General features: G+C 38.1%; 1 protein-coding gene across 5 annotated transcripts in view; it reads left to right on the forward strand.

Moving 5' to 3' along the window:
• Positions 1-18,701, forward strand: part of tle2a (TLE family member 2, transcriptional corepressor a) — a 43,903-nt gene that overhangs the window by 20,669 nt on the left and 4,533 nt on the right. The window contains exons 3-14 of one of the 5 annotated variants that reach the window (XM_052121839.1): positions 91-154; positions 1,905-1,949; positions 5,410-5,472; positions 7,578-7,682; positions 9,441-9,654; positions 11,024-11,040; positions 11,347-11,442; positions 11,567-11,611; positions 12,474-12,635; positions 13,138-13,264; positions 13,608-13,813; positions 13,894-13,973. In XM_052121839.1, the coding sequence (XP_051977799.1) occupies positions 91-154; positions 1,905-1,949; positions 5,410-5,472; positions 7,578-7,682; positions 9,441-9,654; positions 11,024-11,040; positions 11,347-11,442; positions 11,567-11,611; positions 12,474-12,635; positions 13,138-13,264; positions 13,608-13,813; positions 13,894-13,973 (1,224 nt within the window). Of the gene's footprint in view, positions 1-90; positions 155-1,904; positions 1,950-5,409; positions 5,473-7,577; positions 7,683-9,440; positions 9,655-10,977; positions 11,041-11,346; positions 11,443-11,566; positions 11,612-12,473; positions 12,636-13,137; positions 13,265-13,607; positions 13,814-13,893; positions 13,974-18,701 lie in introns of all 5 variants that reach the window. The other 4 variants (XM_052121836.1, XM_052121837.1, XM_052121838.1 and 1 more) reach the window with 4 other exon arrangements.

Genomic DNA, 18,701 nt, shown 5'->3' on the forward strand with positions numbered 1-18,701 from the left:
AAAACTTGATACAGCAGGATTGAGAACACCAAAGCAATCAACAAAATCTCTCTATCCAAAAATCCAATAAAACCTCTCTTTCATCTGCAGTCTGAAGTTGGAGTGTGAAAAGCTGGCCACGGAGAAGACGGAAATACAGAGACATTATGTCATGGTAAGACACACACACACCATCTTTGTTTTGCGGACAAATCAGATGTCCTTCAAACGCGGCCCGTCCATCACAAAGTCGCTGCCATGAGCCTCAATGCCCACATTGGCAGCTATATGTTCCTGGCATGCTATTTGCTCTTGGCAGATGGCTTAACCCCCTTTTCTCTGTCCGTTTTCTCTCGCTCCCTTTTTTTCTTCTTGGCTCATCATTTTTTAGTGTAGTCGCCTAGCAACACCTTGAGCTCTTGGCAGGGCTTGTGAATACAACAGGCAGCTGTCAGGGTGGCTTCTTTTATTACCAGGGTCTTTCTATCCCTCTGTCTGTCTCTATCACTTTTACTCCTTTCTATCTGCCACTTCTCTCATTTTTACTTCTCTCTTTCCAACAATATTATGCTTTTTTTCCCCCCCAGCTCTGCCAGATCAGTATTTAGCATCCAGCTGACCAGATCAAAAAGGAATCGTTCATCCAAAAAGCTCATGCGCATGTTGTTCCAAACCTGTATGATTTTCTTACCTCCATGGAACACAAAAGCAGAATGTTTATGCTGCTCTTTTTCATAAAAATAAATGTAATTGTGACCCATGGGCTGACAAAAAGCACCATAAGTTATTCTGAACAATTTGAGTGCTATATTCCAAATTTTTTCTCAAACGATTAAATCTTGTGAAGAAAGGACTGAAGTGTATTTGAAAGCTACAATGGAGGGGAAAATGCTCAATGAGTAGCAACTTAAATTTTGGGCTGTTCCTTACACAAAGCTATCTTATGGTTAAGTCAATTAATAAAAATAATAATGGATTACTGCTACGGTACATCTAACATCTCCTTTTGTGTTACACAGAAGAAAAAAAGCTTGCCGGTTTGGAATGACTTGTGTTAGTAATGACGGAATATTTATTTGGGATTAACTATTGCTTTAAACATTGCATTCTTGATCCAAGATGCCCTTTGGTGTTGAATGAGAACCAAGGGCCGGATTCAAAAAAATGTTTTTAAGAAAGTTCTTAGGAATGTTCTCAGGAATTTCTTATAATTTATCCTAAGTTCGCAAATATTTTCTTAAGAACATCTTAATTTCTTTCTTAAGAATTAGATATCTAGATTGGATAATAGAATCTATAAACATTTTTTTTTTAAAGTAGCGAGCAATTCGCAATACTTTTTTTGAATGTGAAGTGCGTGAGATGTGTCAGTTTAATGACATTAACCATCATAGTAGAATTTACTTGCTGCTAACCATTTGATAACTTTTAATTTGTCATGGAGGAAAAGAAAACAAACAAAAACTTTAGCAGACAAGAGATTCTTGTTGAGGGAATTACTGCAAGCAAAACGTTCTCCTACCAAGTCCTTCTTGATGATAATAATATCACGTCAGAAAATAAAAGGTGGGTAAATGGGAAAAGGTGGCAGAGGCTGTCTGCACTGTGCCCAACTCCGATAGGGATGTGGATTGGGTGTGAAAAAGAAAGTCTCAGATTTCTACTGTTATAATTATGTTTCTATGAACTCTAAAGATCGTGGCGAGATAAGCATGACTGGTTACCACATTAATAATAAAATGTTCTTCAGAACATCCACTCCAAACCTACTCACACACAACTGCTCTTAAATCAGTGCTGGGGGAAATTTGCATCAGGAACCTTTCTTGCTAATGAAGGAAATAATGCAACTAATTACTTGATGCATTAAGAGGTGAGTTTGCACATATATATCTAATGATCTTTTTTTTTGTTTTCTGTTTCAGTACTATGAAATGTCATACGGCCTAAACATAGAGATGCATAAACAGGTAAGATTGCTGTTTGCCAATGTTAGAGGCCAACATTTTTGGGTTTAGCAATGAAAATTCATGTTCGATCTTGACTACAACACTGATAATGCTTAAAGGGATAGTTCACCCAAAAATGTACATTCTCTTATTTACTACTCTTCTGCTGAACACAAATTAAGATTTTTAGAAAAATATTTCTGCTCTGTTGGTCCATACAAGTGAATGGTGATCAGAATATTGAAGGTCCAAAAACACACAAAGGCAGGATAAAAGTAATCCATATGACTCCAGTGGTTAAATCCATATCTTCTGAAGTGAGGTGAAAGTGTGAGTGAGAAACAATCAATATTAAAGTCCTTTTTTACTGAAAATGTTCTACTGTGCCATGTACGGGCTAAGAGAAACTTAAATATGAAATTTCTTATACAAAAATGAATTTGCTTGGCCTCAGGAGGATAATGACCTATTAAAGCCAGATGGAAGATAATACAAAATAATAATAAAAAATACTCATAATTAAAAATTTCTTTAGATTTTTTCTACAAGTTATAAAAGAGCTCCATTTCTAAATTTTGAAAAATTTGAATTTGACCATTTTCCAGACATATGTCTGTATTTATAGGGATAATAAGCAAACGATCCTTAAAGTTGATGCATGTAGTTCTTTCAATGTTGAAATACTTTCTCCCATCCAAATTTAATACACAGAGACAACTATAAGTCATAAAGTGTTAAAAATAAGGCTCTGTACCACTTTTAATATTGCTCTGTTTGTTTGAGCATTCAAACCAGTCCAATATAGCAAAATTGCATTACCCAATGGCATGAGTTTGGGGCAGGACTCATGCCATTTTTTTTTCCCCCGACCAATGGAAAATGGGGAGAGTGTTTGGCCAATTTGTCAGGGCCGCAACCACCGAAGACACCCCCCACATGTTTTATTATAACCATTTATGTAAAATCAATCACATCCTTGCATTGCTGCAAGTTTAAGAATGCACGTTCTGTGGGAGGAGAAAAAAAGAAATGCAGGTTCAATGCTATGGTGTTATTTATCCTTATTAGTCATTTTTTCTCGAGACTTGTAGTTTTTTGGAGTTAAAAATTTAGATTGAATTATATACATCTTATATATTTTTATAGTTATGTTAATAGCCTGTTAAGTCTGGCCCATGACACTTGTTTTAAAGTTAATCTGCAAGCAAATTAATTAGATCGACAAATAACGTGTCTGCGGCACACATTACGTTTCTCCCTTGACACAAGCAAATGCACACGGTTGTCTAAAAGTAGCTCGTCGTGACTTTCTCGCTCCCCTTCCTCATAAATTGCTACTGCATCTGCATTTCTCGACCTTCCTCTCGCTGTCTCTTTCTCTCTTTCGTGCAGATGTCAGGTCAGTTTAAATTAGGTCAGTGCTCTCCGAGCGTCTGTTCTCTTCCTCTGTTTCAATTGCACCTCTTTTTGACATCCTCCACGAATTCCACATCTCTAATGTAGCCCTCACCCCCCTTCCTTTTTCTACATCTCCTGTCACTCTATAATTTCCTTAACTGCGCCTTTATTCTGGCCTCTCTCGTTCTCTCATTTTCTTTCTCTTTTGCTCTCTCTTTGTCACCCTCCCCTTTTCCCAGCCTCCCTCACTCTCTCCTCTAAAGATGTAATTTTGTTGTTGCCGTTCCCTAACAAGAAGTCATTGTGTTTCCTGGGGGAGGGCCATGATGGATGGATTTAGGAGAGGAGGGGCAGATGGAGGTTTCACACAGCCAGTAATTCACTTAAGGGAGATTTTGTAGCTTGTGACCACAACATAAATGGGACTCGCATATGCATGAGAACATACCAGTGTTTGTCCATACCTGGCGGCAAAATAAACAGCCAAGGGGAGGGTTGCAAGCATGCTAATAGCAAAAGGAGCACTTGTTTGTGTGGTTGGTAAATTATTACAATGGACCAGAAATTGATTGGTTGAGCATTGCAACCTCAGTGTCATAAGACAGAGAAGCTCAATGGGGCAGAACCGCTGACCTCCACACTGGGAACTCACCCAGGGCGGCAGTACTCCTCTCGGCTGGACCGGAGCAGCAGATGCTGGGCATGAATATTTCAGGCACTCACTCTCTGACTCCACAACAGTTAGCATGAGCCAGATGTGGGGGGCTAAAATATTTACTAGTTGTGTTCGTGTGAGGAGGCAGCAGGTTACACTCATGCAAAATCTTGATTCAATTGATGTAGTTTTATGGTTGTGGGACCATGTCTATGACTAAATAGGAAAATTGTACCTTTATCAAAAGGACACATCAGCAATATAGCCACATCCACACAAATACTAAGTTTATGTCTCTAATCCACACTAGAACAGTGTTTTCCTCAGCCGAAAACTGTGCATTTTGAAAACATTCTCCAATACCGCATACGTGGGAACAATATTATGCTATAAAACTGTTTTCTAATGAAAATGGATTAGTGTGGATGTGGTTTGTATCATATCTGCGGCCTTAAACTATATGTAACACAATAAACCTCAAGCGTTTATTGTTTGTCTCGATGCATATTGTAAGAAATGGCAAAAGCTGCCTGACTTTGTGAATTTCATGAGTGGAATGGCATTGAATCTTTGAAGGACAATTCAATAGTTGTTTTCAGGCAGTTGGTAGCAATTAAACAAGATCCTCCAGCATACCTAGTTTAATCAGCTTTATATGGCTGGGTAAAAGTATTGATGTTCGGTTTTATCACGATTTAGGACTGGGTGAAAATCTGATTTATTTGTGTGATATGTGACTATAATTTTTGCTATGTGACTAAACATTTGCCACTTAAGATTTCACAAAATCGAAATTGAAAGCTTGTAAAACTAAAGCAAATCAGATTGGCAAATCTGTATCGCTACCCAGCCCAAATCGCAGTCTTCATTTGAGCGATCTTTATATTGATTCTCAAAGTTCCAAGAGATATTTATTTATTTTTACTTTAACGTTTTCTTCAGTTTTGGTTGTGGATTTATTATGTCTGTTAAATTTCCATTGATCTGCACTGTAGGGGCCCTGTTAATATTTTTTAGTTTTTAGTAATATAACAAGTTAGAATGTTTTCTGAATGATTGACTGCATTAGCTGAGAATTTCTTTCATATGTAAGCAAAATGAACATTAGAACTGAAATGGACTCAAATGAATCAATCATATCAAAATCAGAATCTACTTGAGAGCTTGTGAATTAGAATAAAAAAAAATAATTAGCAAAATGTGCATCAGTACAGCAACAGTATTTCAGATGTTCCCGCCCCTAAATATCACATAAAAAAATGTAACTGTTGTTTGGTCGAATTACATGTCAATCAGATGACTCTTGTCCACAACATTTAATAAAACTTATTTATTTATTTTTTTTACATAAAATGTAATCCAAGCCTTATTTTATTGATCTTGTTTTCTTTTTGATTCTGTATCTCTCACTGTACTTTCACATTGCAGACTGAGATCGCCAAACGGCTGAACGTGATCTGTGCCCAGCTTATTCCATTCCTGTCACAGGAGGTGAGATGAAACGAACACACACACTTAGTCCCACAGATACACAGCATGAGACTCACACATGACGCATGCGTTCAGACAGTCTGTGATTGATGTAATTCTCTCAGTTGTGCCCACATGCACACACTGTATCGCTCTCTTTTTTGATCTCACACACATACGCATGCAATCACAATTTCCTCACATTCTCACATAGTCTTTCGTTTGGATGCCTCTGGGAAGTCAATTGTTATTCTTGTAAACCCACTTCCACAAAAACGCTTGCAGTTTGCCTTAAGCTTTTCCTGAAGAAAAAACTAATTTCTCCTCCTGTTTTAACTGTGTGTATTCATACAAAGTGCTGCTGTTTGTGTGCGCAAGAAGTGTCCACACTAGGCATGTAACGATACACAAATTTCACGATACGATACAATACAATGCATAGCCTCAAGAGACAACACAATATGAGCACATAAGTTTCACTTAAACTTATTCATGGATTCGACATAAATAAATAAATTAAATTAATTAATTTTAAATCAATGCCACAAAAGTGTCTAACATTAGCAACAAAAGCAGTGCTCTAAGAAACTTAAATATCAGCACTGTATTTATTTTGTTTGTTGAGAGAAACTAATATACGCTCATGTAATATATTTTCATGTTTTTGAGAAAACACGTTTTTTCATTTACATTTGTATAATTTTCACAATACGCTTAGTTTCAAAGCAGCTTTACAGAAAATCATGCCTTGTCTGATAACTCCCTGTGAACAAGCTGAAGTTAATGTAACAAGGAAAAAAACTCCTTTCAATGTTATTTAGTGGTGAATTTTTATTTTTAGAGGAACCTGGTTTTACAGTATATGTACATAATTCAATATTACTTAGCGGCTTGAGCAAAAACCGATCGGCACACATAATTTGTTTTGCCCTCTTCCCCATTTCACTTTGCATTTAAATTGTATTGCATTATTTACCAGCTTAGAACATGTGCACAAGTGTTCTCAATGCGGTTTATATTTTTGAAGACAAAAGTAGATAATTCTATGTCTCATGTAATCGTGGGTTTCTTACGATGTCAGTTTTTATGACTCATAACTTATGAGTAGGGATGCACCGATCAAATACCTAGATCAGTATCGACTCCAATACTGATGTTTTAAGACAGATCAGGTATCGGTCTGATGAGTCCAATCCAAATCCGATACTGTGTGTTAGTCATGTTCGTTAATGTCAAGCTCCAAAAATGACATAAAAACTTCTTTAAAGTTTCTTTAAATTTTCAGCCATCATGCGGTGCGCAATATTTGAGCGCTACTCAAGAACAGCATCTCAGATGTAGATGCTCAATAGTTCGGTTCACTTATTATATGTATTTAGAACGGCAGCGGAGGTGTATTTTAACAGAATTTGAATAAGTGAATTAAACTACTGTGTACTTGCCTACAGACAGACACTTTCAGGACTTCCAGAATGTCAAAATAAATGCCTGAGGGTTTTAAAGTTTTCTTAATAGTTTGTACATTTATAATGAAATAATGTGTAGTTAAAGGTTTGCGTTTCTTTACATATAATTAGCATCACTCAGTGATTTATAGATATTATAGGCTGATTGTGAAAAAAACAACACTGGTATTGGAATGGTATCAGCCGTTACTGAGATTTCAGATATCGGATCGAAAGAGAAAAAGTGGTATCGGTGAATCCCTACTTAAGAGCGTCTTGCTGTGCATGTCACGATCAGTGTTGTCTGGAAGAGGCTGTTAAACTTACTGCTGCCGTTTCTGCCTCACAAATCTACCGATTTGCGAGTTAATGTCAGCGTAAATTACTTCATAAGTAATTACTCTTACGGGAAGAGACCATTCTGCAGCTCTCAATATTGGTTTTAATTACACTATATTGTGTTAATGTATCGTACGATACATATGGTATTGTATAGTGAGCATCGTATTGTATGATACAATACTTTTTCACACCCCTATTACACACTACAGAAAACGCTATGCTATGAATAGAAATTGTACACTACACAAAGCCACACTATGGTGTGCATCTGCCTTTTTTTGTTGTTTGGTGTTTGTTTTTCGTTGACGGACATTTTTCCTCTTCGACCTCCGTCCGCAGCATCAGCAGCAGGTGGTCCAGGCCATGGAACGTGCCAAACAGGTGACTATGGGGGAGTTGAATGCGTCGATAGGGGTACGTGGACTCCCCCCTCTGCCTCTCACAGTGTGTACTTCCATCTTTTCATCCTTTTTATTTAACATGATCCTTTTTGAGTTTTCATTGCAATTTTGTGTTTTTTATTTGGGGTTTTTAAGGATTAGTTTCTCATTTTGGGGTTATTTGAAAAAGTTTGCATTAACATTTTGTTGTTAACTGCGTTATGTTATTAAGGCATCAAATCGTATCTTTTATGAGTGTTTGTTGTGTAACTTTACACAGAAAAGATTAGTAAGTGACTATCACACTAAAATAATTTTTACACGCACTGTTTAAGCCTTGTGGCTATACGTTTGAAAAAGTATTTTAACATTTACGGATTGACCTCCCATTTACTTCCATTGAAAGTGCCTCACTGTAAGAGATTTCTGCTTTTTTTTTTTGTAAAGAAAAGGATGGACGGTCAAAATTTTTTGTGGTAATCAATATTATGCCGCATTTGCTTTCGATTGAACCTAGAATATCCAATGTTTCGATCTTTAAAGGCAGAAATGTGATGCTTAGTTTTATAAAAGCACTTAGCCTACATGGATTTTATTGTTAAATCTTGTGTGTTTGTGCTGTAAAGATTTTTAAATTATCGTTTTAACACTCGTTTTAGAGTTTACGTTTATAGCGTTATGTCTTTGAAGTTGTACAATTGGATATAATTTTACACAGAAAAGGTTAAGCAATTTTATCACACTAAAATCATGTGAATGTGCATGTTTTTTATGTCTTGTGGCTATACTTTTGAAACAGTTAAGGAAGTAAAAGGAGGCAATTCGTAAGCATTAAAATACTCACTAAGTGCGTCACTGTAACCCAGATTTTTGCTCATTTCAAAGAAAAATCTAAAAGTATTTTTGTGGTAATCAACATTATCCCACCAAAGCTGTCGATTGAGTTTAACTTGTATTGAACCTGGCTAAAATCATGTCTTTTTAAAATATCATATAAACTATTTAGTCCAGTTGAAATGTTAGTGGTCCAGACTAACAGATCTAGATAATGTGATTGTTGCTCGGCTCGTCCAGCATGAATATACGTTAATAGGACCACAATTGGCCTTGACGTTGTGCACGTGCTCAGTCACAACCTGCATTTAACACTTCCTCGTTTGATGTTCTTCCTACCCAAAAACACACTGTAGCTCGATTATAACTGTACATGTATTTCCGCTATACCAAAATTGCTACAAGTCACCATCAGTGTGAACGTCTGGAATGTCTGTTGCTGTAGACAGCCAGTAGATATGGTAGTTTTTCTTTCGAATCATATATGATTTTTCACATTTGATTTGCCCTATTTTGACTCACTTTGTTTTTTGGGGATTTTGAATTCTTCCATTAATCTCAGACCTGTTCATCATCAGCATCAGTTTATATTATTTTGGAATTCATTTGTGAATGCTGCAGCAGTTCTGTTCTCCAAACTCAGGCATTAGAGAGGTCGGCACCAGTGTCAAGGGCTCCCTCTCTCCCAGGACACTGGGAACGGGTCATAAATGCATTCCCTTTAAAACAGCCTCTTTGGCTGTGGTGCAGATCCAAGTCTTAACAGTGTTGGTGTTTTTTCTCTCTCTCTATTTCTCTATCTCCCCTGCTCATCTCTCTTTCCCCCTCCTCATGCTCTTTTCATTTCCTCTGGTGATCTGTTCGTTCACTCCACTTCCATCTCTCTTTAATCTCCCACACTTCATCTTTCTCTCTCTCTCTCTCTCTCTCTCTCTGACCTCTCTTAACCTTCATCCCTCCATCCTCCTCTTCCTCTCCTTCCCTCTAGCAACAGCTGCAGGCCCAGCATCTTTCCCAGCATGCCGCCCAGGGGCTGCCCATGGGCCCTCACCCCTCCGGACTGTCTCACCCTGGCCTGGCTCTAGGGAGTGGCTCTGGGCTGCTGGCCCTTTCTGGGGCCCTTGGGGCCCAGCTGGCCTCTAAAGATGAGCGAGCCCATTTGGAGGCTGTGGCGGCGGCTGCCGCTGCTGAACACCACAGAGGTACAACAAATAAAATCATGCTAAAGTTACAAGCTATGTACAGCAGATCATGAATTACATGGGTGTAAAGATACTGTAAGTTTCCAAACTGTTGAAAATGCATTTACAATTCTAAAACATTTAACTGGCATCTGTATGCTTAAAGGGATAGTTCACGCAAAAATAATAATTCTCTCATAATTTACTCACCCTTAAGCAGTCACAAACTTGTATTACTTTCTTCTGTGGAATTCAAACAAAGATATTTTGAATGATGTTTGAGGTGTTTTTGGCAAGGTCAATGGGGTCCAAAACGTTTAAGCTCCCAACAGGACATAAAAGAAGCACATGGAAGGGTAATCAAGCCTCAATACATGATCATGCATAGAAGATGGCAGATGTCAAGATTTCTAGTGGAAAAGATGTTACATTTTGTCCAAAACATATTATACCACTTCAGAAGACATGAAGTTAAACCAGTATATTATAAGTACATTATCTTTATTCTGCCTTAAATGTCCTTTTTGGAGCTTGAAAGTGTTTGACACCATTGGCTTGCCTTGTAAGGACAAAAACACCTCATATCTCCATCAAAATATCTTTGTGTTTTGCTGAAGAAAGTGTCATTTGAGTTTGAGATGGCGTGAGGGTGAGCAAATGATGAAAGAATGATCATTTTTGGGTGAACAATTCCTTTTAAGATAACTGTCCAAACTGTGCGAATATGCATTTACAAATGGTTCTGGAACAACATTCCATCATGGTTTTAGGGATAGTGTCAGTCTTTGGGCTGGGGTTTGAGGCTTGAACAAAATTATCAACGAAACTATTCTTTGGTTTAATATTAAAATATTCTGCATGTAATTCATCCCACTGTGTTGGTGCTACAGACATGAATGGTTCGTCAAATCATGCAGCATGTCGAGGAGAGGTGTGCTATTTTATTAGGCAATCAGACATATGATTTTTTGCCTGGGGAATCAGAATATTTACATTTATATATTTTGGCATACGCTTTTATCCAAAGCAACTTGCAGTGCATTCAGTGTATACATTCTGTCAGTTTTTTTATTCCCTGGGAATCAAACCCATGATTTTGGCATTGCTAACACCATGTTGAACATGGAGAATATCATAGTCCATATCTTATCAGAGAGAGGGGGTGGGCTGTTTCGACGGCCCAATAAGCAACCACCCAAAAATAATGCATTAATTGATTAAACATGAAATTGAAAGGATGAGGACTTAAGAAATGCAGTTTTGTTATTATTAGTTGGTGGGCTATTTCAAAGGTTTGTTTTGTCTGACAGAGATAGTCACATTGTTTGTTTTTTGGTTTGTTTTGACTGGACGCGGGGACGTTTACCTGCCCTTCACATGATCCCCACAGACCGTGAACCTGGACCAGTGAGTATCTGTCCATTTTATTTCCCCCCTCTTTTTTAGTTCAGTTCTCTGAGTGCAGACTGCCATGCATTATGTGTCTCTATTGCCTGTGGGTCCAGCAGTTATAGAGCTGATTTGATTGATCCCTCATCTCCTACATCATTATCTCCTCTTCTCTCTCTCTCTCTCTCTCTCTCTCTCTCTCTCTCTCTCTCTCACTCACTCGCACACACATCCAACCCATCCTCTCTGTCTCTCACTTCCCTATTCTCTCTTTCACCCTGTTCCACTCTCATTTTCTCATCTCTTCTTTTCTCACTCTCCCAGAGTTCCCTCTCAAATGGAGACAAAGGCAGGCCTTCAGACTACCTCAGCAATGGCAAAAAGAGAAAAGCAGATGAGAAGGAGTTTATGACAGACTACGTAAGTGCTTTTTCAATATTAAAAAACTTATGTTGTCTTTTATGACTCATTCATTTTATCTTATTTGATTTAAGCATGTGTAGGAAATAAAGGATCCATTTACCTCAAGTATTTTCTCTTTCAGGGCAGTGACGCAGAGAAGAGCGATGATAATTTGGTTGTCGACGAGGTTGGTTTCCTTTAAAGAACTGCTAACAAATAAAAACGATGGTAGTCATCAGAGCATCATGATTTCAAAATGTCAAATGTAAGAATTCTTTAAATTCAGAAGTTGGAATTTAAATTGAATTGGCCACACCCCACAGAATGTTGAATTGGAATTTGAAATAAAGTGAATTGAAATAAAATGGAATTATTAAGAGTTATGGTTCAAAGAAATTCAACAGTCACAAAGTTTAACAAAATAAATAATTACATCATGAATTTTGACCAATTATGCCTATTTGTTTCCTGATATAGAGAAAACATAATTTCTGGATTGATTAGACATTTTGTTCAAATTCAAAATAATCTGTTTTAATGGCAAGATTACTGTTTTTACTAAGTTTGTCACAAAAGATCACAAAATGTCCACCACATTGTTTTTAGATAACTCCTACAAATATAAATATTCACATAAAAATTTGGGGTAATTTAGAATATTCTGGGAGTGTTTTTTCACTGTGGTTCTTAAAATCAAATAATTTATTAAATGTACTGGTAAAACTTTACAGTTAGATTGTATTCATTAATATTAGTTAACAAGGAACAACACTGTGACTGCATTAATTTTGGATAATTGTTAATGTGTAGATCCTCTAATACAGCTTTTAATGTAAAAATGTGTTTGTTAACATTAGTTAATGCAATACGAGTAGTTTGATAAAAGTCATTGTTAGTCATGATACAGAATAGATGAAGGTTAACAAATAGATGATTTTATTTTTTAATATTTAATGTTTCTGGAAACACCCCAAATTTTGTCTGTATGATAACTTGGCATGTTGTTTCCCATTAATCCATCCTGTTTCATGTATTTTTTTTACATACAGGACCCTTCCTCTCCACGTAGTGTACAGTCGTACTCCTCTAGAGAGAATGGATTGGATAAACTCCCACCCTCCCGTAAGGAGCCTCTGCCCCAGGCCAGTCCGACCTCGCTGGCTTCCTCCAGCAGCGCTGCTTCTCCCTCACGCAGCAAGGAGCCTCCTCCGGTATAAATATATATTTCACCCACACAAATGTACATTTGACGTAATGCAAAAGCATCTCATAAAAAAACAAAAACAAAAAAGTTCTACACCCCCTTAAACACACATACTTTGAAGGCCATACAATAGACATCTATTATTGTTATACAAAATCTAAAATTAATTACTATAGACTGAACTTTTTAATTATATGAAAATTATTTTATATTTAGTATGAATAAAAATATTTTTTTATTCCAATGAAGATGTCTCTGAATGTCCCCAAAGGACAGTTATGGTACATTTAGCTCACTTCTGGGGGTAAAAACAAACATATATACATACACACACACTTTTCTGCAGTATCCCTCATTTTTGCTGTCAATTACTTAGAAACACATTGACAGACAATTCCAGCTTAAGTTTCACATCCTCTGCGTCTTTCTCTGCATTTTCCAACTTTTTAATTGACTATATATCTTCCATGAATAATTAATGTGTGTAAATGCATTTCCTAACCTCTAAGAGAGAGAAGTCCAGCACTCCAGGCATGAAGCCTGGCACGCCCATGTCCCAGGAGTCATCTACACCAGGTCCCAGTGTCCCTCCGCAGTTTCGCCCTGTCCCTGGCAAACCCAGTGTTGACCCTCTTGGTAAGTCTTGCTAATCCTAATAATCAAAGTCTCTTCTGGTTGACAGAATTTGTAGAGTGTTTAATGCAGCCAGGTTTGAATGTCTTATTAAAGGTGTTGTGAGCTAGTCAGCCAGCAGAGGGCAGTATTGGTTCTCCTTATTGTGAGCGAATGTCTTGTTTAATTGAGCTTATGTTATTGAGCGCAGTTTCAATGCAGTTGTTTTATCATTCTTAGAATGACATAACAGTTAACTGCTCAATGCAATTTTACATCTTTAACAATTTACATATATTGAGAATGCTGAAGTATTGGGAGACAAATCCTCTAATTCTGTTTCTGTCACCATTTCTGGCTTTATTAGCATTAGGCTTAAGGAACCCATTGGTAGTGCAGGGCGCGTACCCCCCTGGAGCATTCGGTCTGCCTCCGCCCGGGGTTAATGGGGAGTTGGCTGGAGCCGCGGGATACGGTGCTGGTCTCCACCTTGTCTCACCACAGATGAATGGCTCCGTCGCTGCTGCTGCTGCCGCTGCAGCCGCCGCAGCTGGATATGGACGCTCACCTGTGGTAAGGGAAATGCAGATTAACGTTTTCCAATATCACAGAAATTATGGTATTCCGGATAATCAATTCTCTTACTTTCCAAGGTGGGCTACGAGTCTCCTCATCCCCATATGAGAGTCCCAGGTTTACCTGCGAGTCTGCAGTCAGCTGCATCTGGAAAACCGTATGTGTCTTTCACACTCTGGCTTACATTTAGGATTGTTGTCCCTTTGGTTTGACTACTAAAACATGTCATGCACAGAACAGCACTTACATCAGTTTGCTGCAGATGTATTGCAAGAAAAAGAATGAAGCAGTTCTCCAAACCCAATTTTAGTGGAAAGAAGCAGCTCATTAAATTAACAAATTATACTCAATCAATAGCGTATACTTTTGCAAATTAGGTGAAATAGCTTTGATACCTCTTGCAAACTGTAATTGGAGTTCATGAGGGCGTTTACATGCATGATTTTTCACCAATTTTGCTTAATGATAATGTGTCTGGTCATATAAACATCTTCAGTGGCTTTCCTTTATCAGCGTAAGGTCTTAAAGGGTTTAACAAATTGGCACACGTAGATTGCATGTTAACACACTCATCAGTTTACCCAACATGTGCAAGTGTGCTTGTCCCTGTTTACGTTTTGACGTCAAAAGCAGAGAGTAATCTGCTAATTTAAAATCTCATGTACAAAACGTTTTCTTGCGTTGTCTGATTTTGTGAATAAACTGTTGTAAACATACTCCATGTGTACTGTACCCCAGATATCTGTTTTCAAGAGGCTGTGCTTTAGTGATTTTTATAATGAATAAGGGCATGTCCAATGTTTAATAAACAAAACAATTTATAAAATGATAAAGTCTGGCCGCAAATATTTGCCAGATGTTTTCAGCTCTTCACCGGTAGTGGTGAACCTGCAGCAAACCTTTGGCAACAATGGAACAATTTGTCACAAGTTTGCCGCAAAGCTCATTAGCATGTGAAAATGACACTATGTAACTTTTTTTTTTTTTTTGGTTCCTGGATAGTGTTATTTCCTAATTGCTTATGCCTCAAAAGTATAGAAAATGGCTATTATTCCCCACAAACATGTGACCAGGACAGTGATATTTTGAAATGTACATGGGCGAATGTGTCTTTTTGTTCACAAAGTCAGAAAAAACAACATATGAATCCAAATTAACATGTATTTATACAAAGGTAATACAAAAATTACTACAAAAGATTTAGAAGGGAGCAGTGTTTCCAGATTTACGATTATACTGTAAATCACTTACACAAATCAGTCCCCAAATGTAGTCTCCCATCATGTTCTCATTATACTGTAAGTAAGTAAAATGTATTTATATAGCACTTTTCACAGATAAACATCACAAAGTGCTTCACAGTAAAATGTAATACAAAAACAAATTAAATACATTCCCCAAAATACAAACAACAAACACTACAAACAACCATAAAAAAAACCCTCGACTAACCAAAAGCCTGCTTGAAGAGCAAAGTCTTCAGTTGTTTTTTAAAATAATCAACTGAGTTTGCGCAACGTAAAACAAGAGGCAAAGCATTCCACAGCCTGGGAGCGACTGCCTGGAATGACTGGTCCCCTCTAGTTTTAAAATGGGTACGGGGAACAACTAATAGCATCTGATCTAAAGACCTGAGACTCCGGGTAGGAGTGTGCGGCTGTATCAGGTCAGTGATGTAGGTAGGGACTTGGCCATGCAAGGCTCTAAAAGTAAGAACTAGAATTTTAAAATGAATTCTATACTGGACTGGTAACCAGTGAAGTGAAGCTAAAACAGGTGATGTGTTCTCTTCTCTTAACGCTGGGTTAAAAGCCTTGCAGCAGAGTTCTGAACAACCTGGAGGCTGATGAAGCTCCTTCTTACTCAAACACGTAAAAAGACTGTTACAATAGTCTAAACGGGAGGAGATGAATGCATGAATAATCATCTCTAACTCACCTTTAGTCACAGATGATCTTAATTTTGAAATGTTCCTCAATTGAAAAAAGCAGTTTCTAACTAATTGTTTCGAATGAAGCTCCAAGGACATAGCTGATTCAAAGACAACACCTAAGCTCCTGAGGCTCGGATGGACAGACGGGCCTAAGTCGCCAATATGTTGTATTATCTTTGGGATTTTACTTTCAGGGGCTGATAATTAGTGTTTCTGTTTTGTCAGAATTGAGAAGCAAAAAGTTCTCACATAACCACTTTTTAATACTAGACAGACAGTTAATTAAAGAGGACAATTTAAACAACTCAGTTTCCTTAAAGGAGCAATACAGTTGGATGTCATCCGCATACAAGTGATAAGATATGTCGCTAAACTGACTAATAACCTTACCAAGAGGAAATATATACAAGAGGAACAAAATAGGACCCAAGACAGAACCCTGCGGTACCCCACACGACAACTCTGCAGTTTCAGACACAATCTGATTCAAATTCACACTAAAGCTTCTACCTGACAGGTAGGATGAAAACCATTTTAAAACTGATCCCGACATGCCAACCAAATCACGAAGTCTATTTAACATAACATTATGATCAATTGTGTCAAAAGCTGCTGAGAGGTCCAATAAGATCAACACTGTATATTTTTTAGAGTCAGCTGACATCATAATTTCACTTGAAACTTTAAGTAACGCCGTTTCTGTGGAATGTTTTTTGCGAAAACCAGACTGGAATTTGTCAAATAACTCATTATTCTCTAGGAAAAGGGTGAGTTTTTCAGCTACAACTTTTTCTAGAATTTTTGACATGAAAGGAAGCTTCGAAATTGGTCTATAGTTTTCCGGTTGTAGCGGATCCAGATTCGTTTTTTTAAGTACAGGCTTAACAACCGCATGTTTAAAAAAAGCAGGAACAACACCATTTAAGAGTGAGGAGTTAAGCATCTCAACAATACAGGGGCCAATGTAGTCAAAAACTTGTACAAATAGCACAGTAGGAACAACATCCATAGGACAAAATGATGGTTTCATAGAATGTAACCGAGAGGTAATGTCAAGTAACGTCACAGGTGTAAGAGTGGACCAACAATGCGGGGGGGACATGTCACAGGCAAAGCTCTGAGCCAATGGTGGTTCAATGTTAGCCCTAACGTCTCTGATCTTATTAACAAAAAAGTTGAGGAATTCATTACAGTCAGATCTAGATAACACTGTTGTTTGAGAGCTAGTTGGAGAAACTATTGTATTAATGGTGTCGAATAAGATTTTAGGATTGTGCTTATTCGAGGAAATAAGTTGAGAAAAAAAGCACATTCTCGCCTTTTTCAACATCTCATTCAAGGTGACCATTAGATCTTTAAGATGGAGCCTGTGAACCTCGAGTTTAGAAGACTTCCAAAGACGCTCTACTTTTCTACAATTTCTCCTAAAACTTAAGATAGCTTCATCAATCCATGGACAGGTTTTATTGTGGGAGACAGGCTCAATTTAATTGGTGCTACTTTATCTAGAATCGATAAGCACTGACCATTAAAAGATAAAATAAATTCATCAACATCAGTACATCCTTTCAGAGAACATGGGTCAAACAAGGCAGAGAACCTCTCTGCAGTGTCTTGATTAATAATCCGCCTTTGTGTCATAATGCTATGGGGCGGAGGATCTTGAGGAAAGTTAATATTAAAAAACACACAGCTATGATCACTCACATGTACATCTTCCACATGTGTATTTACAATATCTAGACCAAGAGAAAAAACAAGGTCCAGGGTGTGACCCTTAATGTGTGTGGGTCCAGTAACGTGCTGAATGAAATTAAAAGAGTCTGTAATAGAAAGGAGATTAGCAGCTGTATTGCATGTAAAATCATCAATATGCAAGTTAAAGTCCCCAAAATTAAAACCCTCTCAAGTTTGATGATAGATGATACTGTCCTTGGTAGCGCCGTTCAAAGTCCAGTATATCCTGATGAGTACGCTCCCATGTTCTACTTGAATTTAAGATGAGCATAAAGGATATGGACTTTGTGGGATTTCAGAGGTGGAGCTGAGGAGAGAAACCCATAGTACCCCAACCAAAAAGACCTCAACGACTTTATTAGTTATCTTGTTCTCACAAAGTCCAATGCCGAGCTTTTGACATCTAGGCTCAAGCAGTGGAACTTGTTGAATGAAAGTAAGCAAGTCGCAGATCAGAGGAAGCATCACCAACCTTTTTCCACCTTCACCCATCAAGATAGACTCTGCTTCTGCCACAATGTGACCAGTCTGTTCGAGGGAATCGGAATCGCCTGTAACCAGAATGAGTGGCGCCTCTTCATTGACAGCTCATCCAGGAGCCTCAAAGCCGTGCTGCTCCATAATGGTAACCATCTTTTCCCCTGGCTCACTCAGTGCACCTCAAAGAGGATTACAACCACATCAAGACCTTGCTTGACGTCTTGAAGTATGATGAGTATGGCTGGAGGACATAGGAGACTTAAAAATGGTGGCAATCCTGATTTGTCTCCAAGGCGGTTTAACCAAGTTTCCCTGCTATCTTTGCCTTTGGGACAGCAGGGACACCAAGGCGCACTACCACAAGCAGGACTTGCCACAGCGGACCGAGTTCTCTGTGGCGAGGAATAACATCAAGTGGGAGCCACTGGTTGATCCCCGGAAGGTGGATAAGGAGTCGGCAGCCTTCAAGACTTCTTCCCTTAACTGTCTGAGGCAAAGGTCAAAGCCAGTGTCTTTGTCAGACCACAGATAAAGAAGATCCTGGAGTGCAATGAATTCCCCAAGAAGCTCACTAGTAAGGAGAACGCGGCTTGGAACAGCTTTGTTGCAGTGGTTCGGGGGTTCCTGGGCAATCACAAGGCCGAAAACTATATGGTTGAGACTCTGAGGGACATCCTACAGCCCATTGTGGGCTCCATATCAGTGATGCTCATCTTGATAAATTCAAGGAGAACA

Source organism: Xyrauchen texanus, chromosome 48 (assembly GCF_025860055.1).
Source record: "Xyrauchen texanus isolate HMW12.3.18 chromosome 48, RBS_HiC_50CHRs, whole genome shotgun sequence".
In the NCBI taxonomy this organism is placed as follows: Eukaryota; Metazoa; Chordata; class Actinopteri; order Cypriniformes; family Catostomidae; genus Xyrauchen; species Xyrauchen texanus.